Below are 26491 nucleotides of genomic sequence, written 5' to 3'. Positions count from 1 at the left end.
TCCTGTTATGAACATGAGTCAAAAATTTGAGACATATTTATTAAAAGTAAATGTTATAGTAGACTAAATACTGAGCATATAAATATGTTTATAATTTTTATAAACATATTTTGTATATGGCTGCAATAAAAATCTTCCAAAATTATTGTGTTATATTTTAATGTATATATTTTTGTTTTAAAATTTAGTTTCAGATAGACTTTAAAATCTCTAAATGCTAAAGGAATTATTTTTAGCACATAAGCATGTTAATTAATTAATTTCTGCAAAAGTTTAACATTTGAGACTGCATTAAAATCTTTAAAGAAAGCATCATGCTGAAGTATTCTCCTTCTGATACTGATGGGAAAAGAATTATGGCTGCTGCTTTTGTGGGTCTCGCCATGTAAGAAACTTCTCATATGTAACATCAAAGTGAGACAAAGTGCTATGAAGTTCTTATGGTGAGCTCTATTAAGAGATGTTTAATAAGACAGCAATGCAAGCAGGAAGGAGGAGGTATTTATTTTGAAGCTTCTAGAAGGAATAACAGACCTCAGCATTGCAGAGCTTGGTGTGCGACAGGGTTACTGCATGAGGGAGAGGGGTGACAGATAAGATTAGAGAAGAAAGTCAATGCCCATTATATAGAACCTGGATGAAGAATCTGGCTAGTGGATCTTTTAAAACAACGTGTGTGCTGTGTGGCAAGTCATGTCCGACTCTTTGCGATCCCATGGATAGTGGCTCACCAGGCTCCCCTGTCCAGAGATTCTCCAGGCAAGAATATTGGAGTGGGTTGCCGTTTCCTTCTTCTTATAACAATGTGCAAAACTACAGTGATTGATGATTAATGAATGACTTTCGTATAACCATTCTTGGCTACTGCATTCCTTCTCCTAATGTGCTATAGGTATCAATAATCTTTAAGGCTTAAATTTTTTTCTTTAATGGAAAAAGACTTTTAAGAATTCATAATCTTGAGATGTTAATTTTGAACAAATCGTTTCTTTTCCACAAGTATTTTGAATGACTTCACTGAATGAAATTTGAATTTTGAAGACAAATGTTTCTCCTCCCCTGTCTAATCTTAGGAAACATTGTCTATTAAAAAAAAAAAAGAATGAGAATGATATCTTCAACATAAGTGAATACATAAATGATAGAAATATTGAGATAAATTGGAAGGAAACAAAAGTTGGGTTAAATTAAATAAAGACTAAGAATTTAAAAAAATTTAAAAAAAAGAATTAGAAAATTTTGGTTAAAAACGCCAGTATTCTTTGGTTATTCCTATAATTTCTATTATAGATTTTGAAACCATTTAGTTGCTTTACTTGGTAAAACTCATTCTCAAAAATATCTGTTAGGAGTTCTGATTTTTAGACACATGATACTAAGAATGTGAAAAACTGAAGCTTTATTTTTAAATTTTTTATAATATTAGTTTATTAGGTTTATTTGGGCTTATTTATCTACTTTGTATATATAAACCCCAGGAAAATTATATCTGATTTGTTCATTCATTTGTTCATTCAAACCCATACTTATTGAACATTCACTGGGTGCTCAGATTATACCAATAAGCCAGAGTTCATAATATCCTGGAGGCAAAGCTAAAACATGTGGGAGGAATATACAATTTTAGGTACATCAGTATTTCTGTGAAGTAGAAAAATGGTTTAACATTGGTTTTAAGTTACTAATTACCACAGATTATGTATAAGCACTCAATTAACTTAATGTTGAAGGTGAGATCTACAAATATTTAGACTGTGTTTCCTTAATCACTGTAGTTTATTTCTAGTTCCTTATGTATGAATTCTTAAAGTTACCAGACATTTCACAAACACTTGCACTGCAATAAGCGTTTTTCAAATGTTTGAAAACTTTACTTTTCTATATACCTTCTACTATAGATATTAAATTATGTGAAATTTAAACATTTTATACAAATATTTTGAAAGTTTAAACCACACCATAAAGTGGACAGTTGAGAGGGTAATAGATTTATGTTTTGCTTTGTTTTTCCTCTGGATATTAATTTCTTATTTTTGCTTCATTCTAGTAGATTTATTGAAGATTTATTTCTTTTTCACATTGCTGTATTTCTCAACTGGTAAAAGTTGAGTAATATATTTGCATCTTAATATTTAATTATTCTATTAATCTCACTTCAAGGTGGAAAGATTATAGTTCATTGATATTGATGAAATAACCTGGATGACTTTCATATAAATAGCAACAAGTGTGCACACGAGTTGCATTACATAGTATATTTAACAACACCTCTCAGTCTTTCATAATGGAGATATATCTGAGTGCATTCAGAAAAAAATTGGTTCTGCAAGCTTGGAGGAAGTAATTGTCATTCAACAGAAATCAACTAGCTTTGCATATCAGTAACACACACACACATACTCTTACATATTTTCTGAGTGCTCTGTACTGATATCAAAATAGCAAATATATATTTATGAGAATTTATGAAATGCTGTATTCTTTTCAAACATATAAACTCAATGTAATTATGAAATTGACTTTGAGAATATGTGAAAAATGTTGCTTCTTAAATAAGTGAAGATAGAATAAAACCCACAAATTTTATATTGGGTTGTATAGTTTTTATTTTCACATTTGTCTCCAAGATGTCATATAATTATTTTTTGTTGTTCATTTTTAGATGGAAGACTGTATTTGAAAACTACTGTCATGTACTGAATCTTTCCTGTTGAAGAAACCCATGTTATAGTAAAGAACTCTGCAGTCAGACGTTCATCATTGGAAAGTTTGGAAAAAAATAAAGTCCTTTTAAGGGAACTTCCTCAATTTTGTGTATTAATGTTCTTTAAAGTTTAAGTATTCTACAAAAAAAGGTTTTCCTTTATTGATTTTCATCTGTGGTTCATACCAGGGACCTGAGAATGTTTGTAAATGTACAAGTATCAAACTTCATACAGTTAATAACTGCAACTTTGCTGCTGGACACTTGTATACAGTTTAAAAGCAGGTCTGAATAAGACCTACCTTTTGTTTTTTAATGGAATGAACCATTTTCCTCTTCTGAAAATTCTGTATCTGAGCACATCAAGATTCTTGTAGCACTGGTCACCTAGACTTACAGAATTATGTCCTCCAGAAACCAGCAAGAACACTTGGAAATGAACTTGTAGAGGACATAGAGGATTCCTAAAAAGTCAGTAAATCACAGAATAATATTGTTACATTCTATTTTAAACTCTCTAACTGTGGTTTTTCTCCTGAAGATTTTTGTCTCATGTACTTTCCAAAAGACCAACAAATGGATATTGACAACAACCCTGTGAAATAACATTTTGCATATCTGAAAAGAAGCATTGGATATAAGCCAAATGGTTTCACTGAAGGTCTTTTTACCTTAAAAAATATATAAATGTAACATGTTTTCATTCCAAACTGGTAGTGGTATATAGAACTTAAAATGATCAGGATGCTTCTTCTTCAAACTGTTGGTCACATGTACAGTATATAAACATAAAACATACAAGGAAGGTATTATGTATGCAGTAGTATACTAGAGTTTAGGAAAATGAAAATTTTAGAAAATATGTTTTGTCACCCTGTTGGTCAGAAAGACACCTTTCTGGTTTTAACGCATGCAGGCATGTAAATATTTGTCTGGAGTCACAGTATTAATGAATGAGATCTTATGCATCTGGTGACAACAGAACTCTGTGTCAGCCACTTTTATTTGTATATTGAACCCTAGTTAGTGCCCCAAACTGCACTATTGAGAATGGATTGTGGCTGAATAGTAAATCAAAACACCAGAAATATTTTTATATGTTAATGTCATATTATGTTAATGTTGCTGAAAGACAAAACCTAACAAACTCTTGATCTTTGATGTATCAGTCCAATACCATGTAGCGCTGAGTGATAAAGTTCAAATGTGTTGTGCTTCCCACCCTGGTCAGAGGGAAGGGTGCCTATGTGTTATTTTCACTGTCTTCTTGAGAGTTACCATATGTGTTTTCACTTTTGTGCAGATAACTGGAAGTCAAGCTGCAAACAGTGCTTACTACAGGCTGAAGTTACCTTCTCTTTGTTTTTACATACGTGGAGTTACACCTTTAAAGACTGAAATCATGAGTCAGTACAGTTGCTGGACATTTTATGATTTTGCTGTCATCTTAAATTTTATGATCTTAACATTATTTATTACCATAAATAGCAAAATCTTAAATGGCCAAGGAAACTACCTTAAAAATGTTTAAAGATAGTTCTCATTGGCTATTAATGATTTGGTTAAGAAATTAACATTATAGATACACTGGCACTACGCTTCTATAGTTTTTAGGTCTTCCTTGCAATACTGAAACGTATTTCTTTTGTGTAGCTCGCTATTAACCAGCTAAGGCCATTTTTAATACAATAAAAAGGTTATATATGCAGTTCCTATTTTTAGCTTGCTTAAAGGGAGCAATATTTTTATTTAAAACACTGAACACTGTTAGTAAGTGCTTTATAGAAACTTGGTTTTCTAAGCATAATTCTTCCATAAACATCTTTTGTTATTTGAACACAAGAGATTTTATTCCTTGTTGTATGTATCTCTTGCTTTTCCCTGTATGCAGTCTTTAAAGGATTATAAAACTTAAAATCAGAGGGACTTGTGGCAACCTTTTGAATCATACATTTTTGAAAGCTTTTTTTTAAAAGCCCACAACTTCCATAAGTAGTAATCAGCCATTGCTCTGCTTCTTGCATAGAGTCACCTGTTAAGTAGGTTAAATAGTTTTAAAATACATATTTTCCAGACCTTTGAGAATGCTTTAGTGTTTGGTTCACTATAAAAGGAAATTTTAGAAAGGAATAAAAAAAAAAGCTATCAGCTATATGCTAAGAGAGAATCTTACTAACATGTTGTAAATATTACAAGTCAAGAAATGTTATTTTAAGTCTGTAACTTAAGTTTTTTACCCTTTATTAGTTATACAGGTTGGTTTAAAATTCGTTTTTTGGTTTAAACAAGTAAAATTGTGCCCATTTTATGGTTTCCATGTTTTTGTAATCCTAAAATTATTAATGTCTAGTTGTTCTATATTATAACCACATTTGCGCTCTATGCAAGCCCTTGAAACAGAACATACTCATCTTCATGTAGGACCTATGAAAATTGTCTATTTTTATCTATATATTTAAAGTTTTCTAAAAATGATAAAAGGTTATTACGAATTTTGTTGTACAAAATCTGTACAAAAATCTGTTTTTACATCATAATGCAAGAATTGGAAATTTTTCTATGGTAGCCTAGTTCTTTGAGCCTGGTTTCAATGTGAGAACCACGTTTACTGTTATTGTATTTAATTTTCTTTTTCTTTTCAACAATCTCCTAATAAAACTGTCTGAAATCTCCCAGTGACTTTATTTATAGTTCATCTTTATTAAATTTTGTGAAATGCATAGCATTGAAGGAATATTTACTTTCTAATGGGAGGCATCTAAAAACAACATAAGTCAGCTCTTTACAATATGAAGGGAACAATGCTCAATGATTTTATTTAACATGCAACTGCTTCTATCTCTAATATGAATTACTGCAGTGAAAAACATCATAAAAGCACACTCTGTAGTTATTGTTTAACAAGCAGATTTTCCATATTTTGTTTCTTGCCAGCTAAGCAAACTGCCCACATATACATGATTTATTTATGTACATTTTTCAGTTTATGAAGCTGTTATTTGTACCTTTTTCCTTTATATTCTTATATTCCCATGATTCTTATTTCACAAAGCTTTGTGCTGAATAATGTAAAGGAGACATGTTGATGGAACAAAATATATTATTCCCGTATCTATAGGAGTGTAGATTTGTAACTCTAACTCAGTGTTTTGTTTTTACTCTCTATCATTGAAAAAAAAAAAAGGCTTTTAGAATCTTTGCAATTCCAATAGCCTTTAATAATATAAACGTTTTAGCCAATCCAAAATGCCACACTTAAGGAAATCACAGATACTCTGTGAATACTCCAAATATTCCCAAAAGAATGGAAAGTGATTTTTTTTTCTGTCTAAAGAAATTATTTCAATGAATTAACAAATAGTGATAGATCCCTAATAAAAACCTCAAATGTTTATGTGACCACTACAAACACATTTTTCTCTTCTGTCCTCACAGGTTTATGTTGGTAAGACTTGTATTAGAATATCATATGGCCTCTGGATGTTAGCAGAATTTGGTGATGATTTAAGGTTTCTCCCCATGTGTTTTCATTGGCATTAGGAAATTTACAATATGAACAAAAGTTATTTATTACTAGAAGAGAGTAAATTATAAATAAAAGTTACATGGATTGCATTTTTACAATATGGGGAGTAGAGATGTTAATAGAATTAAAATATTGCAAATGACATTGTAAATATATCACTTTTTTTCATGTGTAGGCTTGGTGCTAACATTTATCTTTCATATGTACAACTGGTATATAAAAGCTGAACTGATCCTCATTTATTCCTTTAAACAGATTCATTAATAAAGCCTCATTCTGCAGAAAGCACAGTGCTAAGTGTTGTAATGAATGAAAACATGGCTTTGCCCCAGAGGAGCTTATAATTTTGTTGGAATAGGAAGTCTTACTTTCAGAAGAGAAGAGTCAATGAGTGTCTCCTAGTCTGCCATGGATGTAGAACTAGTGTTAAGAGAGTATTGACTTAGATACCTTCCTACTAAGTGGTAACAATCTATATCCATTTTGTGCATTCACTTTCTAGTGACTAATACAAGATAGTTTGCAGGTCAGACAATTCTGCAGAGATTGACAAGAATATATTTCCCTCTATGTAAAACACCATACTAGTTATTCTTTTTCTGTTACTTTTCATGTCTTTCAATCATATCACTCTTCTTGCCAGTCCTCACAAACTTTGTGTTTCTTTTAATTAATTTATTTTTAATTAAAGGATAATTGCTTTGCAGTATTGTGTTGGTTTCTGCCATACATCAACATGAATCAGCCATAAATATCCCCCTTGAACCACCCTCCCATTCCGTCTGCTCCTCTCAGTGACTCTGCTTCTTTCTCCTCTCATTGCAGGCATACATGTTCCTCTTGAGTCCTCTATTATTCAGGAGCGTAAGATCCCACCCATCGAGGCAAACCAGTCATTTTCTTACTGTCCTAAGCTAGATTCTCTGAGTTCTGATCGTCTCAAGTCAACGCATGTGGCAGTTAGTTAGCTAGGTACTGCAATACATGCGTTTGGGGAATTTGAGAAAATACTGTGTCCAGTTACATTGGAATTTCTGGGGGTCGGGGCTGCAGCATCAGGATTTTTAGGTTCCTCATTTCAGTTCAGTTTAGTTGCTCAGTCGTGTCCGATTCTTTGCGACCCCATGAATCGCAGCATGCCAGGCCTCCCTGTTCATCACCAACTCCTGGAGTCCACCCAAACCCATATCCATTGAGTTGGTGATGTCATCCAACCATCTCATCCTCTGTCATCCCCTTCTCCTCCTGCACTCAATCTTTCCCAGCATCAGGGTCTTTTCCAATGAGTCAGCCCTTCGCATGAGGTGGCCAAAGAATTGGAGTTTCAGCTTCAGCATCAGTCCTTCCAGTGAACACCCAGGGCTGATCTCCTTTAGGATGGACTGGTTGGATCTCCTTGCAGTCCAAGGGACCCTCAAGAGTTCTCTCCAACACCACAGTTCAAAGGCATCAATTCTTCAGTGTTCAGCTTCCTTTATAGTCCAACTCTCACATCCATACATGACCACTGGAGAACCATAGCCTTGACTAGATGGACATTTGTTGGCAAAGTAATGTCTCTGCTGATAAGCAGCCCCGTTGAAGATCACTGTCTGGGAGGGTAGCAAGTAACACATAGAAAGTGGCTAGCAGGTCTTCTGCTATGGGGTTTAGTTCAGTTTAGTTGCTCAGTCATGTCCGACTCTTTGTGACCCCATGAATCGCAGCACGCCAGGCCTCCCTGTCCATCACCAACTCCCGGAGTTCACTCAGACTCACATTAACAGGTAGCTAAAGTGAGTGGGGTCCCTTGTGAGCTGTACAGCCACTACAAAAGCCAACTAATATTTCTGTAAAATCATTAAAATGATCTAAAATCTGTAAATAATTAACATTTATTTTAAAACTAATTTCAGCATTGTGAACGTAATGCTGAATTGAATATGAATTTGCAGTTCTATCAGTCAAATAAATGGAAGTCACATTATTGTTTCTAATAAAATTACTGGCTTAATATGACTGCAGACTAAGTACACAAGTAGGTAAAACTTTCATTTCAATTATCACTGAGACTTCTTCCTTCTGAACGACCTCAGTTTGAGCATTTTTCACAGTGCAAACCATTTGGGGGGAACTCTTCGAATTTTCATTCCTGTGATTCAGTTTTTAAGAGGCTGTTCTAAGCCCTTCTCTTTGGAAAAACTCCAGATTCGTGAGAAAATAACTTACGACACAGTGCGGTATGAGTCTCAGTGTGGGGAAAACAAATAATTTCGTAAATGGGGAAGTATACAGTTGTGTGAAAGGAGTAATGTTTCCACGCTTCATTTGTACTGGTAAAATGTCATTCAAGACAAGTAGACTGCACCCCACTCCAGTACTCTTGGTTGGAAAAATCCATGGACGGAGGAGCCCGGTAGGCTGCTGTCCGTGGGGTCGCTAAGAATCGGACACCAATGAGCTACTTCACTTTCACTTTTCTCTTTCATGAATTGGAGAAGGAAATGGCAACGCACTCCAGTATTCTTGCCTGGAGAATCCCAAGGATGGGGGAGCCTGGTGAGCTGCCTTCTGTGGGGTCGCACAGAGTCGGACACGACTGAAGCAACTTAGCAGCAGTAGCAGCAGCAGATTGTGATAAGCTTTGCATATGGAACATAATACCAGGAGCGACCACTAAAAATGTAACAATATACACCCTTAGCAACAGTGTAGACAAATCAAGATAGATTTCAAGGCTGTAGTAAGATTTCATTTCAGTTCAGTCGCTCAGTCGTGTCCGACTCTTTGCTACCCCGTGAATCGCAGCACGCCAGGCCTCCCTGTCCATCACCAACTCCTGGAGTTCACTCAGACTCACGTCCATTGAGTCAGTGATGCCATCCAGCCATCTCATCCTCTGTCATCCCCTTCTTCTCCTGCCCCCAATCCCTCCCAGCATCAGAGTCTTTTCCAATGAGTCAACTCTTCGCATGAGGTGGCCAAAGTACTGGAGTTTCAGCTTTAGCATCATTCCTTCCAAAGAAATCCCAGGGCTGATCTCCTTCAGAATGGATTCACTGGATCTCCTTGCAGTCCAAGGAAATCTCGAGAGTCTTCTCCAACACCACAGTTCAAAAACATCAATTCTTCGGTGCTCAGCCTTCTTCACAGTCCAATTCTCACATCCATACATGACCACAGGAAAAACCATAGCCTTTTCTAGACGGACCTAGGTCAGCAAAGTAATGTCTCTGCTTTTGAATACGCTATCTAGGTTGGTCATAACTTTTCTTCCAAAGAGTAAGCGTCTTTTAATTTCATGGCTGCAGTCACCATCTGCAGTGATTTTGAGGCCAAAAAATAAAGTTGGACACTGTTTCCACTGTTTCCCCATCTATTTGCCATGAAGTGATGGGACAAGATGCCATGATCTTCGTTTTCTGAATGTTGAGCTTTAAGCCAACTTTTTCACTCTCCTCTTTCACTTTCATCAAGAGGCTTTTTAGTTCCTCTTCACTTTCTGCCATAAGGGTGGTGTCATCTGCATGTATGAGGTTATTGATATTTCTCCCAGCAATCTTGATTCCAGCTTGTGTTTCTTCCAGTCCAGCATTTCTCATGATGTACTCTGCATATAAGTTAAATAAGCAGGGTGACAATATACAGCCTTGATGTACTCCTTTTCCTATCTGAAACTAGTCTGTTGTTCCATGTCCAGTCCTAACTGTTGCTTCCTGACCTGCATACAGATTTCTCAAGAGGCAAGTCAGGTGTTCTGGTATTCCCATCTCTTGAAGAATTTTCCACACTTTATTATGATCCACACAGTCAAAGGCTTTGGCATAGTCCAAAAAGCAGAAATAGATGTTTTTCTGGAACTCTCTTGCTTTTTCCATGATCCAGTGGATGTTGGCAATTTGATCTCTGGTTCCTCTACCTTTTCTAAAACCAGCTTGAACATCAAGAAGTTCACGGTTCACGTATTGCTGAAGCCTGGCTTGGAGAATTTTGAGCATTACTTTGGTAGCCTGTGAGATGAGTGCAATTGTGTGGTAGTTTGAACATTCTATGGCATTGCCTTTCTTTGGGGTTGGAATGATAACTGACCTTTTCCAGTCCTGTGGCCACTGCTGAGTTTTCCAAATTTGCTGGTGTATTGAGTGCAGCACTTTCACAGCATCATCTTTCGGGATTTGAAATAGCTCTACTGGAATTCCATCACCTCCACTAGGTTTGTTCGTAGTGATGCTTTCTAAGGCCCACTTGACTTCACATTCCAGGATGTCTGGCTCTAGCTGAGTGATCACACCATCGTGATTATCTTGGTCATGAAGATATTTTTTGTACACTTCTGTGTATTCTTGCCACCTCTTCTTAAAATCTTCTGCTTCTGTTAGGTCCATAGCATTTCTGTCCTTTATCAAGCCCATCTTTGCATGAAATGTTCCCTTGGTATCTCTAATTTTCTTGAAGAGATCTCTAGTCTTTCCCATTCTGTTGTTTTCCTCTATTTCTTTGCATTGGTTGCTGAGGAAGGCTTTCTTATCTCTTCTTGCTATTCCTTGGAACTCTGCATTCAGATGCTTATATCTTTCCTTTTCTCCTTTGTTTTTTGCCTCTCTTCTTTTCACTGTTACTCCTAGGCAAAATACTTAACTCAATATTTGCCATATAGTAAGTGCTCAAAAAATGGTAAGTAGTCAAGCAAACAAAATATGATAAGTATTCTTTCTTTTTTTCCCAGTTTTATTGAGATATAACTGTATAAGTTTAAGGCATACAGCATAATGATTTGACTTAATTCATCATGAAATTATGACCACAGTAAGTTTAGTGAACACCCATTATCTCATATAGATAGAAAATTACAGAAATCAAAAAAAAATTTCTTTGTGATGAGAACTCTTAGGATTTACTCTCTTATAAGTTTGTATTATAACATACTAGAGTTAGTTTTACATTATATCACAGTGTTAATTGCACATTACAAGTAGTTTCTTATCTTATAACTGGAAGTTTGTACCTTTTGACTAATTTTCATCTAATTCCTCCTTTCTCTTCCCTCCTCTGGTAACCACAATCTGATCTCTTTTTCTGAGTTTGTTTTTGAAGTAAATTGGAGCTACAACACTGTTAGTACATGACGCAGTGATTCAGTATCTCTATACATTTCAAAATTGTCACTACAATAAGTAATTACCATCTGTCACAATACAAGATATTACATAGTTATTGACTATTTTGGCACACTATACATTTCATACCCATGATTCATTTATTTTGTAACTGGAAGTTTGTTCCTCTTAATTTTCCTCACTTATTTCTCTCCTCTTATCCCCAACCCTGCAAATGATAGGTATTCTTACTAAGTACATTTTTAAATTTTATTTTTCTTGTTCTTGTCTATATCTGGAAAGTTTTCCTTGTATTTTGCTTTGAACTATTTGCAATTGGTTCTTTGTTTTTTAAAAAAATAAAGGCTCAAATTGAAGAACAGTTTTTGAACTGGCCTAAACTCTTCAAAAATGTTAATGTCATAAAAATAAAGATTGAGAAGCTATTAATGCTAATTTTCTGATACCTGTCATTGAATATTCATTAATATCTGAAATCATGTTAAAATAATTAGTTACTAAATAAATGTAGAGACCCTGTGATCCATTGCTCAGTTCAGTTCAGTTGCTCAGTCCTGTCTGACTCTTTGCAACCCCATGAATTGCAGCAGAGTAGTAAGATTAGCTTTCTGATAAAAAAGTAAATACTTGTGAATAATTCATCAGGAACTTTAAGATACTTTGCTAGTATTTTCCATCTTCTCTCAGGTACTTTGGTTGTTCTTTTAACAATGCTAATTCTGGGCCAAACTTGGTCCGCTACTGCAGATGAAGATAAGTTAGTTGATACATCTCTAGCATGATGCATCTCCATTTTCTTTGTATTGAGTATACTCTCGTCAGTAACACATTTCAAACCTTTATTTTTTTAAGTAGAAATTGAAATGGTAAATATTAAATTTTTAGAATTTGTTTTTAACTTAATTTTTCTTTTATACTGGAATATAGTTGATTGACAATGTTATGTTCATTTTCAAGTGTACAGCAAAGTGACTCCATTATACATAAAAATATACATATATTTACTTTTCAGATTCCTTTCCCATATAGGCTATTACAGAATATTGAGTAGAATTTCTTGTGCTATATAGTAGATCCTTGATAATTACTTTATATATATATATATATATATATACATAAATATATATAGTATATATATATAGTATACATAAAGTATATATATAGTATATATAAAGTATATATATAGTATATATATACTATATATGTATATATAAAGTGTATATATATATATATATATATATATATATAAAATGTGTATATGTTAATCTGAAAGTCCTACTTGATCCCTCCCCCCTCAACATTTGTATTTTAGAAATCTCACTGTTAAATTCTATCCCAAGTGTGAGGAGCTGAGTTGATACCACTCAGTCCTTCTCCTACTAATTCATCTTGTTAGATTTACAAAGGAAAATGTGCTCCCATACAGATGGATCTTTTATTTAAGTCCATCTGGTTGTTATGTACCTGGGTTTATTTATGATTCATATTTTTTGGCTCCTTCCATTAATAAATTTTGATGCTTCTTAGTATATGCTTCACAGGCTCTGCTTTTATTTTTCCCACAGATAGCTACTATAAGACAATAGGTACACATCAGCATCTAAATGAATATGGGCAAATTCTTAGAAAATGAAGTTCCCAGCACTGTAAGAAGAACTGTACAAAAATGCAGAATCTGATTTAAAAAAAAATCCCATAGGCAAATAATCTAATAGAACAATGTACTTTTAGGGTTAAAATGGGAGTTTCTACCCCAAGATGGGAGTAGTAGAAAATTCTGAATTGACTAACATAAATGATGCTTTAGCTTCTGGATTTGACAAGTATTTAAAGATATCTCTAGGTTTTGGGGACACCACATCATCCCTGAGGAGTTTTTTCACCTACAATTGCTTCAGTGCCACCAAATGTACCTCTAATTTGGGCAGGTTATTTAGGAGTACTCTTTTGTCTGCTGAATATTCATTGTTCCTACCAGGTGAAATTCCAGCCTGAGATAGACACTTGTCCTCTGTGTCCAATAGCTTCAGATACTCCTCAAGAGTGGTTCTCTTGAGGTCCCTTCTCTAGACTTTAGATGAGAGAGAGATACCCTTCACCCTCTATGGGTGATTGGAGGGAATTGAACCTGGGACAATCCACAACCCTCAGAAACATTTTCACTTCAATTATTCACCTCATTTCTTTAATCAATTTTATTATCTGTAGATGGATGGACAGCTGAGGCCAGAAAATTAGTTTTCAGATAGCTGTCTGCAAGTTATGCATGATGACCTTGCATCTTACCTTAGAATATGGTATTCATTTCATTCATTAATTGATTAAATTTTTTAAAATTACTTTAAATTTTTGGAGATAATTATAAACTAAATGCAATTATAAGAATTAATGAAGAGGCATCCTATATACACCACACATTTTCTTCAAAGATCACATTTTGCATAAATATAGTATAGTATCAAAACTGAAAAATAGACTTTGATAACATCTACTGACTTCATTCAGATTTCAGCAGAATTACATGCACTTATTTGTGTGTGTATGTATGTTCAGTTCTACACAATCTTATCACAAGTATATATTACTATGAACACCACCACAGTCAAGATATAGAATATTTCCATCATAGGGATACCTCATGCTATTTCTTAAATTAATTTTTATTGGAGAATAGTTGATTTACATTATTGTGGTAGTTTCTTCTGTGTGTGCTTAGTCACTCAATTGTGTCCAACTCTTTGTAACCCCATGGACTGTAGCATGCCAGGCTTCTCTGACCATGGGGATGCCATGCCCTTCTCCAGGGGATCTTCCCAACCCAGGGATCAAACCAAGGTCTCTGTGTGGCAGGTGGATTCTTCACTGTCTGAGCCACCAGAGAAGCCCAGTTTCTTCTGTAAATGAACTTATTTTTCAAAGTATAATAGAGACACAGAAGTAGAGAACAAATCTCATGCTATATTTTTATAGTTACAATCACTAACCTTTCTCCCTACCTCTGTATAAGTCAGGGTTCTCCATAATCAGTAGTATAAATATACATATACACAGAGAGAAATGTGCATGCTACCTGGCCCTGTAGAGAATGTAGAGCCTTCAAATGTCCCCACTCCTGTTCCTCTGACAGTCCCTGTGGGCTGTAGCAAGGGAGTGGGTGAAATTGCCTCTGATGCAGGTACAGAGTTGGGTCAAATTGGGGCAACCTGCCCATGTGGGTTGCAGCTGTTATTCAGTCCAACATTTGTACCATCTGGATGGAAACAGAAAGAAACTGCAGGAGTCCATGGGCTGTATTCAAAGCAGTTTGATTGGTGATCACTCAGAAGCCTGGGCCATTGCTCTTTGCATTAATTATTAAGTTATTCTAAAGGGATTGCTGGGCTTCCCTGATGGCTCCCACGGTAAAGCGTCTGCCTTCAACGCAAGAGACCTGGGTTCGATTCCTGGGTTGGGAAGATCCCCTGGAGAAGGAAATGGCAATCCACTCCAGCACTCTTGCCTGGAAAATCCCATGGACGGAGGAGCCTGATAGGCTACAGTCCATGGGGTTGCAAAGAGTTGGACACGACTGAGCAACTCCATTAACTCTATGACTTGGACAATGAGAAGCAGAGAGGTAAATGATCATGATTAAACCCTGTGGGGTCAAAATATATGGAAATAAAGTTGGGCTATCTTGCAAAAGACTGAGACTGCCCTCTCTGTTTCAATCTGCTAGTTCATACCAGCCTTAGTCTGTATATGGATCCTATGAACTAACACTTCAATAGACACGACAGGTAAAGTACATAGAAAAGCAGCTAGCACAGTGCCTGGTTAAGATGGTGTATTTTCAAGAATGCCAGATTGCCTTTGAAATACAGTGATTTGGTTAATGCTATCACAGAATGTGTTGTTTTAGACTCTAAACAAAGCCCAAGACAACTGCCAAATGAATTTGGCACCACCTGCTAGAGTTCCCAACCAGTGAGAAACTGGAAAATTGTTTGTATTGGTCCTCTCCCTCTGACTGAGAGTTCTCAATGTACCCTTGCTTGTGTGGACACTGTATAACCAGTTTGCACCATTATGGTATTAGAGATGCAGAGTACAATGCACAAATGCCCTGGTAAAATAGACAGTGATTAGTGTCACATTTTAAAGGTCATGCTGTGCAAGACTGGGCTAAAGAACATGACATTGAATGGAGGCTCTATCTCTCCCATAGTCTGAAGCAGCAGGTTTGGTAGAAAGGAAGAGTAGAATATCAAAGCAGCAACTTAAATGACTACCAGGTAAAACCACCTTGGCCTAGGGACTAATGTGCCATCTCCAGCTTCCATACATTCAAATGAGCAATCAGTAGGGACTATTGCTCCATACGCCAGACTGGAGATGCCAGCTGAGACACCCAACACTATAAAGTTATAGAAATCACAAGAAACCACCATTGCTCCATTTTTCATGGTGGCTCATCACACTATATTGTTGATAAAACCTCATCCAATCACAGCTGGGGAAGATATTCTCTACCAGAATTTGTAATGTGACAGCCCACTGGGATGGCTGAGTTACTCTGCACCCCTGTATAAGGGATAACAACTGAGTTATCACTGACATCTTGTCCTACTATGAGCTGACCTTGCTGAAACCCATTACACCTGGAATAGAGCACTCACCACTGAAAGCGGGGAGAAGATGCAGGCTCTTGTCTGGCATATCCCATCCCACACTTCATCTCCTCACACCTGACAGGTCTCCCTCCCCCACTAATGTATAATATATGCAAGCAGGTCAGTTTCCTAAAATGCCATCTCTGTCTTCTCAAGGCCAGGGGAGCATGCTATTTTTCCCATTGGTACGGTCATTTGGCCTTCATCTTTATTCTTTTCACTGGCCTGGAGGACGTTATAACCCTTAAAAAATCCACCCAGCAAGCCTCAATGAGAACCAACAAAGTCTGTCCTTGTTGTTGGTGGTGGTTTAGTCACAAAATTGTGTCCAACTCTTGCGACCCCGTGGACTGTAGCTAGCCAGGCTCCTCTTCCCATGGGATTCTCCAGGCAAGAATACTTGAGTGGGTTGTCATTTCCTTCTCCAAGTCTGTCCTTACTAGCACTGAAATGTCTCTGTTAAGAAAACCTGTCCTCTAAAATTGAATTGTCTTGGACATTATCACTGCTTTGCAAAGAAGCACCTGTGCCATTATCCAAACAGGCTATCATGTGTCCAGACCTGATAAGACTGCTCATGTTGAATCAAATGACAGCACCAGTGAACTCCCTGGATAATCCAACCCCCAACCTAGGGTTCAGTAAGGTGTTGCTGCGACCATCTGAACTAAGTATATTACCGAATTTGGTTAAGGTCTCTATATAACTGTTAAGATTCTGGTTGTGAGTGCAAAGACCTACTTGTCTTTTTAATTTTGGATATCCTGGGGCTTTCCTTATGGTGCTTCAGTGTGGATGTTCACTGTGGTACACAGAAGTTTCTCTAGTTGAGGAACATGGCCCTATAGCTCATGTACTTAACAGTCGCAGCACACAGGCTCTCTAGTTACAGCATGTGGGCTTAGTCACCCTGTAACATGTGGGATCTTAGTTCCCTGACCAGGGATCAAATCCATTTCCCCTGTTTTGAAAAGTCTAAATCATTCAATCATGTCTGACTCTGTGACCCCATGGATTCTCCATCCATGGGATTTTTCAGGCAAGAATACTGGATTCAGTTGCCATCTCCTCCTCCAGGGGATCTTCCCAAGCCAGGGACTGAACCCAAGTCTCCCACAGACAGGTAGACTCTTTACCATCTGAGCCACCAGGGAAGTTGAAAGGCAGATCCTTAACCAGTTGGCCACCAGGGAGGTCCCTAGACCTACTTGAGTTGTAGTCACCCAAGGTACCACATAAGTAAATTCCATTATCAAAATACATACCTATGAGTTTGGAGTGGCTTGCCTTTTTCTTTGGTCTGTCCTCATCTTTAGTGTATGGGGATCAGTTTCAGATTATACCTGGGGAGTTCTCAAGGTTGCAAAAATAATGTTCATTTTTTGTTGGTTGTAAAATAACTTTATTTCACAGTTTGTATATTACACTGACTTCTGGTATCCATTGGTATTATGGTAAGGTGGTTTGAACATTATTCTTTGTAGGCAATTTGTCTTTTCCCTCTGAATGCTTTTAATAACTTTTATTTGTTGCTTTGAAGCTTGAATATAATGTTTATAAGTACAAACTATTTCTATTTACTATATTTGGGAACATATATTCCCAAAATAATTGAGGAGGTGTTTTTATTTAAGTTAGAAAATTCTAAGCCATTATGTCTCCAAATAATGCTTCTATTTTTAGCATTTTCTATCAACTTCCTTGAATCCTAATTTAGTTCTAAGTTAGACTTTTCTATTAATGTCTAGATTTCTTAACCTTCATACATATATGCCATTTCTTTAACTCTGCTTCAGAGTTGTCATTCAACCTAAGTTTACAGTTTGCTATTTAAAATTTTCATATAATTTCTGATGGCAATAACTATACTTTTTGTTTGTTTGTTTGTTTGAACTGGGGTTTGTTTTCTTTTGTTTTTTATTTTATTTTATTTTTTCAGTTTCCTGGAGATTTATTTTTTTTCTTTTTCTCTTTTTTTTCTTTTTCTTTTTTTCTTTTTTTAAAATCTTTAATTCTTACATGTGTTCCCAAACATGAACCCCCCTCCCACCTCCCCTCCCCATAACATCTTTCTGGGTCATCCCCATGCACCAGCCCCAAGCATGCTGCATCCTGCGTCAGACATAGACTGGCAATTTGATTCGTACATGATAGTGTACACGTTACAATGCCATTCTCCCAAATCATCCCACCCTCTCCCTCTCCCTCTGAGTCCAAAAGTCCGTTATACACATCTGTGTCTTTTTGGCTGTCTTGCATACAGGGTTGTCATTGCCATCTTTCTAAATTCCATATATATGTGTTAGTATACTGTATTGGTGTTTTTCTTTCTGGCTTACATCACTGTGTATAATCGGCTCCAGTTTCATCCATCTTATCAGAACTGTTTCAAATGAATTCTTTTTAATGGCTGAGTAATACTCTGTTGTGTATATGTACCACAGCTTTCTTATCCATTCATCTGCTGATGGACATCTAAGTTGTTTCCATGTCTTGGCTATTATAAACAGTGCTGCGATGAACATTGGGGTACATGTGTCTCTTTCAATTCTGGTTTCCTCGGTGTGTATGCCCAGCAGTATACTTTTCTTTTAGGAAATTCTGTTTGGTATCTTTCAAATCTTCTTAGTCATTCTTGATATCTTTTCTTTATGTGTTTGGTACTTTTGTTTCTTTATGTATTGCGATATTGTTGTTATTAATAACTCAGTCAAGTCCAACTCTTTGCAACCCCATGAACTGCAGCATGCCAGACTTGCCTGTCCTTCACCATCACCCAGAGCTGGCTCAAACTCATGTCCATTGAGTCAGTGATGCCATCCATCCATCTCATCCTCTATCATCCCCTTCTTCTCCTACCTTCAGTCTTTCCCAGCTTCAGGATCTTTTCTAATAAGTCAGCTCTTCACATCAGGTGGCCAAAACATTGGAGCTTCAGCATCAGTCCTTCCAATGAATATTCAGGGTTGATTTCCTGTAGGATTATCTTGTTTGATCTCCTTGCAGTCTAAGAATGCTTGAGAGTCTTCTCCAACACCACAGTTCAAAAACACCATTTCTTCAGTGTTCAGCCTTCTTTATGGTCCAGCTCTCATATCCATACATGACTATTGGAAACTGACTATACAGACCTTTTTCAGCAAAGCAATGTCTCTGCTTTTAAATATGCTGTCTAGGATTGACATAGTTTTTCTTCCAAGGAGCAAGTGTCTTTTAATTTCATGGCTGCAGGTACTATTTGAAGTGAATTTGGAGCTCAAGAAAATAAAGTCTGTCACTGTTTCCATTATTTCCCCATCTATTTTCCATGAAGTAATGGGACCAGATGCCTTGGATTCCCTGCTAGTTCAACCAGTAAAGAATCTTCTTGCAATGCAGGAGACCTAAGGTTGATCCCTGGGTCTGGGAGATCACCTGGAGAAGGGAATGGCAATTCACTCTAGTATTCTTGCCTGGAGAATCCCATGGACAGAGGAGCCAGGCAGGCTACAGTCCATGGGATAGCAAAGAGTCAGACATGACTGAGTGCTGAGTGACTAACACCTTCATTGCGATATATATATATATATATATATATATATAACATTTTAATTCTGTTTCTAATAATTTAGTATCTAATATTATTGAGGTCTGATTTTGCATTAAATCTATTTCTGATTCTCTCTAAAGTCTTTCATTTTTTTTCCTCTTTTTAAATTTAATTAATTAATTTATCTTGATTGGAGGTTTATTATTTTACAATATTGTGGTGGTTTTTGCCATATATTGACATGAATCAGCCATGAGTGTACATGTGCTCCCATCCTGAAAGCCCCTCCCACCTCCTTCCCCATCCCATACCTCTGGGTTGGCCCAGTGCACCAGCTTTGAGTGCCCTGTTTCATGTTTTGAACCTGGAATGGTGATCTGTTTCACATATGGTAATATACATGTATCAATGCTATTCTCTCAAATCATCCCACCCTCGCCTTCTCCAACAGAGTCCAAAAGTTTGGTTTTTATATCTGTGTGTCTTGCTGTCTTACATATCAGGTCATCATTACCATCTTTCTAAATTCCATATATACGCATTTGTGTATTGTATTGTTCTTTTTATATCTGACTTACTTCACTCTGTATAATAGGCTCCAGTTTCATGCACCTCATTTGAAATGATTCAAATGCATTCTTTTTAATAGCTGAGTAATATTTAATTGTATATATGTACCACAACTTTCTTATATATTCATCTGCTGATGGACATCTAGGTTGCTTCCATATCCTAGGTATTGCAAACAGTGCTGTGATGAACATTGGGGTACACATGTCTCTTTCAATTCTGGTTTTCCCGGTGTGTATGCCCAAAAGTGGGATTGCTGGGTCATATGACAGTTCTATTTCCAGGTTTTTAAGGAATCTCCACACTGTTCTCCATAGTGGCTGTACTAGTTTGCATTCCCACACACAGTGTAAGAGTGTTCCTTTTTCTCCACACCCTTTCCAGCATTTATTGTTTGTAGACTTTTTGATAGCAGCCATTCTGACTGGCATGAGATGGTACATCACTGGGGTTTTGATTCACATGTTTTCTGATAATGAGTGATATTGAGCATCTTTTCATGTGTTTGTTAGCCATCTGTATGTCTTCTTTGGATAAATGTCTGTTTAGTTCTTTAGCCCATTTTTTGATTGGTTGTTTATTTTTCTAGAATTGAGCTGCATGAGCTGTTTATATATTTTGAGACTAATTCTTTGTCAGTTCCTTCATTTGCTATTATTTTCTCCCAATCTGAAGGCTATCTTTTCACCATTGTGCAAAAGCTTTTAAGTTTAATTAAGTCCCATTTGTTTATTTTTGCTTCTATTTCCATTACTCTGGGAGGGGTTCATAGAGGATCCTGCTGTGATTTATGTCAGAGAGTGTTTTTCCATATGTTTTTTCTGGGAGTTTTATAGTCTCTGGTCTTATGTTTAGATCTTTAATTCATGTTGAGTTTAATTTTGTGTATAATAGTAGTAAATGTTCTAGTTTCATTCTTTTGCAAGTGGTTGAAAGGTTTCCCAGCATCACTTGTTAGAGAGATGGTCTTTTCTCCATTGTATATTTTACTCCTTTGTCAAAGATAAGGTGTCCATCAGTTCAGTTCAGTTCAGTGGTTCAGTCTTGTCTGACTCTTTGTGACCCCATGAATCGCAGCACGCCAGGCCTCCCTATCCATCATCAACTCCCAGAGTTCACTCAAACACACATCCATCTAGTTGGTGATGCCAGCCAGCCATCTCATCCTCTGTCGTACCCTTCTCCTCCTGCCCCCAATCCCTCCCAACATCAGAGTCTTTTCCAATGAGTCAACTCTTCACATGAGGTGGACAAAGTACTGGAGTTTCAGCCTTAGCATCATTACAACCAAAGAACACCCAGGACTGATCTCCTTTAGAATGGATTGGTTGGATCTCCTTGCAGTCCAAGGGACTCTCAAGAGTCTTCTCCAACACCACAATTCAAAAACATCAATTCTTTGGCACTTAGCTTTCTTCACAATCCAACTCTCACATCCATACATGACTTACTAGAAAAACCATAGCCTTGACTAGTCGGACCTTTGTTGGCAAAGTAATGTCTAGGCTTTTCAATATGCTATCTAGGTTGGTCATAACTTTCCTTCCAAGGAGTAAGAGTCTTTTCATTTCATGGCTGCAATCACCATCTGCAGTGATTTTGGAGCCCAAAAAACTAAAGTCTGACACTGTTTCCACTGTTTTCCCATCTATTTCCCATGAAGTGATGGGACCAGATGCCATGATCTTCATTTTCTGAATGTTGAGATTTAAGCCAACTTTTTCACTCTCCTCTTTCACTTTCATCAAGAGGCTTTTTAGTTCCTCTTCACTTTCTGCCATAAGGGTGGTGTCATCTGCATATCTGAGGTTATTGATATTTCTCTTGGCAATCTTGATAACACCTTGTGCATCTTCCAGACCAGCGTTTTTCATGATGTACTCTGCATATAAGTTAAATAATCAGGGTGACAATATACAGCCTTGACATACTCCTTTTCCTATTTGGACCCAGTCTATTGTTCCATATCCAGTTCTAACTGTTGCTTCCTGAACTGCATATAGGTTTCTTTTCCAGTTCTAACTGTTGCTTCCTGACTTGCATATAGGCAGGTCAGGTGGTCTGGTATTCCCATCTCTTGAAGAATTTTCCACACTTTATTGTGATACACACAGTCAAAGGCTTTGGCATAGTCAATAAGGCAGAAATAGTTGTTTTTCTGGGACTCTCTTGCTTTTTTGATGATCCAGAAAATGTTGGCAATTTGATCTCTGGTTCCTAGCCTTTTCTAAAACCAGCATGAACATCTGGAAGTTCACTGTTCACATATTGCTGAAGCCTGGCTTGGAGAATTTTGAGCATTACTTTACTAGTGTGTGAGATGAGTGCAATTGTGCAAGAGTTTGAGCATTCTTTTGCATTGCCTTTCTTTGGGATTGGAATGAAAACTGACCTTTTCCAGTCTTGTGACCACTGCTGAGATTTTCAAATTTGCTGGCATATTGAGTGCACCGCTTTCACAGCATCATCTTTCAGGGTTTGAAATAGCTCAACTGGATTTCCATCACCTCCACTAGCTTTGTTCAGAGTGATGCTTTCTAAGGCCCACTTGACTTCACATTTCAGGATGTCTGGCTCTAGGTGAGTGATCACACCATCGTGATTATCTGGGTCATGAAGATCCTTATTGTACAGTTCTTCTGTGTATTCTTGCCACCTCTTCTTAAAATCTTCTGCTTCTGTTAGGTCCATCCCATTTCTGTCCTTTATTGAGCCCAACTTTGCATGAAATGTTCCCTTGGTATCTCTAGTTTTCTTGAAGTGATCTCTAGTCTTTCCCATTCTGTTGTAGTCCTCTATTTCTTTGCATTGATCATTGAGGAAGGCTTTCTTATCTCTCCTTGCTATTCTTTGGAACTCTGCATTCAGATGCTTATATCTTTCCTTTTCTCCTTTGCTTTTCACTTCTCTTTTCATAGCTATTTGTAAAGCCTCCCCAGAGAGCCATTTGCTTTTTTGCATTTCTTTTCCATGGGGATGGTCTTGATCCCTGTCTCCTGTACAATGTCATGAACCTCCATCCATCATCAGGCACTCTATCTATCAGATCTAGTCCCTTAAATCTATTTCTCAGTTCCACTGTATTATCATAAGGGATTTGATTTAGGGCATACCTGAATGGCTTAGTGGTTTTCCCTACTTTCTTCAATTTACGTCTGAATTTGGCAATAAGGAGTTCATGATCTGAGCCATAGTCAGCTTCCGGTCTTGGTTTTGTTGACTGTATAGAGCGTCTCCATCTTTGGCTGTAAAGAATATAATCAATCTGATTTCAGTGTTGACCCTCTGGTGATGTCCATGTGTAAAGTCTTCTCTTGTGTTGTTGGAAGAGGGTGTTTGTTATGACCAGTGCATTCTCTTGGCAAAATTCTATTAGCCTTTGCCCTGCTTCATTCCACATTTCAAGGCCAAATTTGCCTGTTACTCCAGGTGTTTCTTGACTTCCTACTTTTGCATTCCAGTACCCTATAATGACAAGGACATCTTTTTTGGGTGTTAGTTCTAAAAGGTCTTGTTGGTCTTCATAGAACCGTTCAACTTCAGCTTCTTTATCATTATTGGTTGGGGCATAGACTTGGATTACTGTAGTACTGAATGGTTTGCCTTGGAAACAAACAGAGATCATTCTGTCGTTTTCGAGATTGCATCCAAGTACTGCATTTTGGACTCTTTTGTTGACCATGATGGCTACTCCTTTTCCTCTAAGGGATTCCTGCCCGCAGTAGTAGATATAATGGTCATCTGAGTTAAATTCACCTATTCCAGTCCATTTTAGTTCACTGATTCCTAGAATGTCGACGTTCACTCCTGCCATCTCCTGTTTGACTACTTCCAATTTGCCTTGATTCATGGACCTGACATTCCAGGTTCCTATGCAATATTGCTCTTTACAGCATTGGACCTTGCTTCTATCACCAGTCACATCCACAGCTGGGTATCATTTTTGCTTTGGCTCCATCCCTTCATTGTTTCTGGAGTGATTTCTCCACTCATCTCCAGTAGCATATTGGGCACCTACCTACCTAGGGAGTTCCTCTTTCAGTATCCTATAATTTTGCCTTTTCATACTGTTCATGGAGTTCTCAAGGCAAGAATACTGAAGTGGTTTTCCATTTCCTTCTTCAGTGGACCACATTCTGTCAGACCTCTCCACCATGACCCACCCATCTTGGGAGAAATTAAAGAAACAATCTCATTCACCAATATGATGAAAAGAATAAAATACTTAGGAATAAATCTACCTAAAGAAACAGAAGACCTATATATAGAAAACTATAAAACACTGATGAAAGAAATCAAAGATGACACAAATAGATGAAGAAATATACCATGTTCCATTTTGTTCCATTGATCTATATTTCTGTCTTTGTTCCAGTATCATACTTTCTTGATAACTGTAGTTTTTCAGTATTGTCTGAAGTCAGGCAGGTTGATTTCTCCAGTTCCATTCTTCTTTCTCAAGATTGGTTTGGCTACTCAAGTTTTTTTGTATTTCCATACAAATTGTAAAGTTATTTTTTCTAGTTCTCTGAAAAATACCCTTGGTAACTTGATAGGGATTGCACTGAATCTATAGATTGCTTTGGGTAGTATACTCCTTTTCACTATATTGATTCTTCCAATCCATGAACATGGTATATTTCTCCATCTATTTGTGTCATTTTGATTTCTTTCATCAGTGTTTTATAGTTTTCTATATATAGGTCTTTTGTTTCTTTAGGTAGATTCATTTCTAAGTATTTTATACTTTTCATCATATTGGTAAAAGGGATTGTTTCCTTAATTTCTCTTTCTGTTTTCTCATTGTTAGTGTATAGGAATGCAAAGGATTTCTATGTGCTAATTATATATCCTTCAAATTTACTATATTCATTGATTAACTCATGTAATTTTCTGGTGGTGTCTTTATGGTTTTCTATGTAGAGGATCATATCATCTGCAAAAAGAGAGAGTTTAACTTCTTTTCCAATCTGGATTCCTTTTATTTCATTTTCATCTCTGATTTCTGTGGCTAAAACTTCCAAAACTATGTTGAATAGTAGTGGTGACAGTGGGCACCCTTGTCTTGTTCCTGTAAAGTTTTATTTCTTAATAATTTTTAAAAAATCAGGCTGAATACATGTTGGTTAAAACTTTGCGGGAATAATTTAAAGTTGGATTTGAGAATATAGTACTGCATGAAAGAATTTTATTTCCTTATGCCAAGTATCTAAGACATTTAAATTTAATTTAAATTAACTTAAAGCTCCTAACTTGTAGTTTCTTAGTTCATAGAGATAGAGTAATCCGAGCAATCATTTCCAAAGAGCTTTTAATTTCTTATTGTTCTCCATATTATTATTGCTATATGGTGTATCACTGCCTATGTTATTAACTGCAACATTACACAGTTTTTATTTTTGTTGAAACAGTCGACTACATTTTACTTTAATAATGAGACAAAACGTCTAATATTTACTTACAGAGTTATCATTTCCTATTAGCTTCATTCTTTGGCTAGCCTTTTTTTTAGCCAGTATCATTTCTTTTCTGCCCCAAAGGACTTCTTTTAACATTTCTTTTAGTGTGTGTCTGCTGGTGATGTTTTCTCCCCACTTTAGTATGTCTCAAATGCCTCTTTGCTCTCATTTATGAAGTAAATATCCATAAGCATAAAATTCTAGATTGATAGCTTTTTAAAGGTACTTTAACTTTGTTGTTTTATTGTCTTCTCACTTACATTGTTTCTGACAAGAAATCTGTGGTATTCCTTATTTTTATTTGTCCATAATGTTTGTTTCTTTTTGGATGCTTTTAAAATGTTTTCTTTATTACATGTTCTGTGCAATTTGATTATGATATACTTTTGTATAGTTTCCTTTATATATTTCTCATGTTTAAGGTTTGTTGAGGTTCTTAAATCTGTTGATTTATAGTTTTTATTAAGTTTGAGATATTTGGAGTCATTATTTCTTGTAATGCTTTTCTTCCTCCCTTTCTCCTTCCTTCAAGTATTCTAAATGCATGTACATTAGACTGCTTGAAGTTGACCCATTCTTCATGTTTTTTTGGGCAAATTTTTCTTTGGAATTTTATTTTATTTTTTAAAACTTTTATTTTGTATTGGGGTATAGTCAAATAATAATGTTGCGATAGTTTCAGATGAACAGCAAATGGACTCAACCATACATATACATGTATCCATTCTGTAGCTTTTAATCTTATTTTAATCTTATCTTAATCTCATCTAGTGACATTTTATCTCAGACATTTATGTGTTACTTTCTAGAAGGTTGATTTGGGTCCTTAAAAAAATGCATTCCATGTCTTAATATAGTCAAAATTTTGGAATGTACGCAATATAATTATACTGTCTTAATCCCTTGTTCTCTGATTATAAGATCTCCCAGCTCTCTATAACTTTAAGTTGATTGA

At 36.4% G+C, this 26491-nt stretch overlaps 1 protein-coding gene across 2 annotated transcripts in view; it reads left to right on the top strand.

Annotated features, from left to right (window-relative positions):
- DACH1 (dachshund family transcription factor 1) overlaps nucleotides 1-5376 on the top strand; it is a 467964-nt gene extending 462588 nt beyond the window's left edge. For both annotated transcript variants that reach the window (XM_027973690.2, XM_012184753.4), the window contains one exon: nucleotides 2663-5376. In XM_027973690.2, coding sequence (XP_027829491.2) covers nucleotides 2663-2700 — 38 coding nt within the window. In that variant the 3' untranslated portion in view covers nucleotides 2701-5376. The remainder of the gene's footprint in view (nucleotides 1-2662) is intronic.
- Nucleotides 5377-26491: the final 21115 nt, after the last annotated feature.

Source organism: Ovis aries, chromosome 10 (assembly GCF_016772045.2).
Source record: "Ovis aries strain OAR_USU_Benz2616 breed Rambouillet chromosome 10, ARS-UI_Ramb_v3.0, whole genome shotgun sequence".
Taxonomy (NCBI): domain Eukaryota; kingdom Metazoa; phylum Chordata; class Mammalia; order Artiodactyla; family Bovidae; genus Ovis; species Ovis aries.
This window is presented reverse-complemented; position numbering and strand designations above follow the sequence as displayed.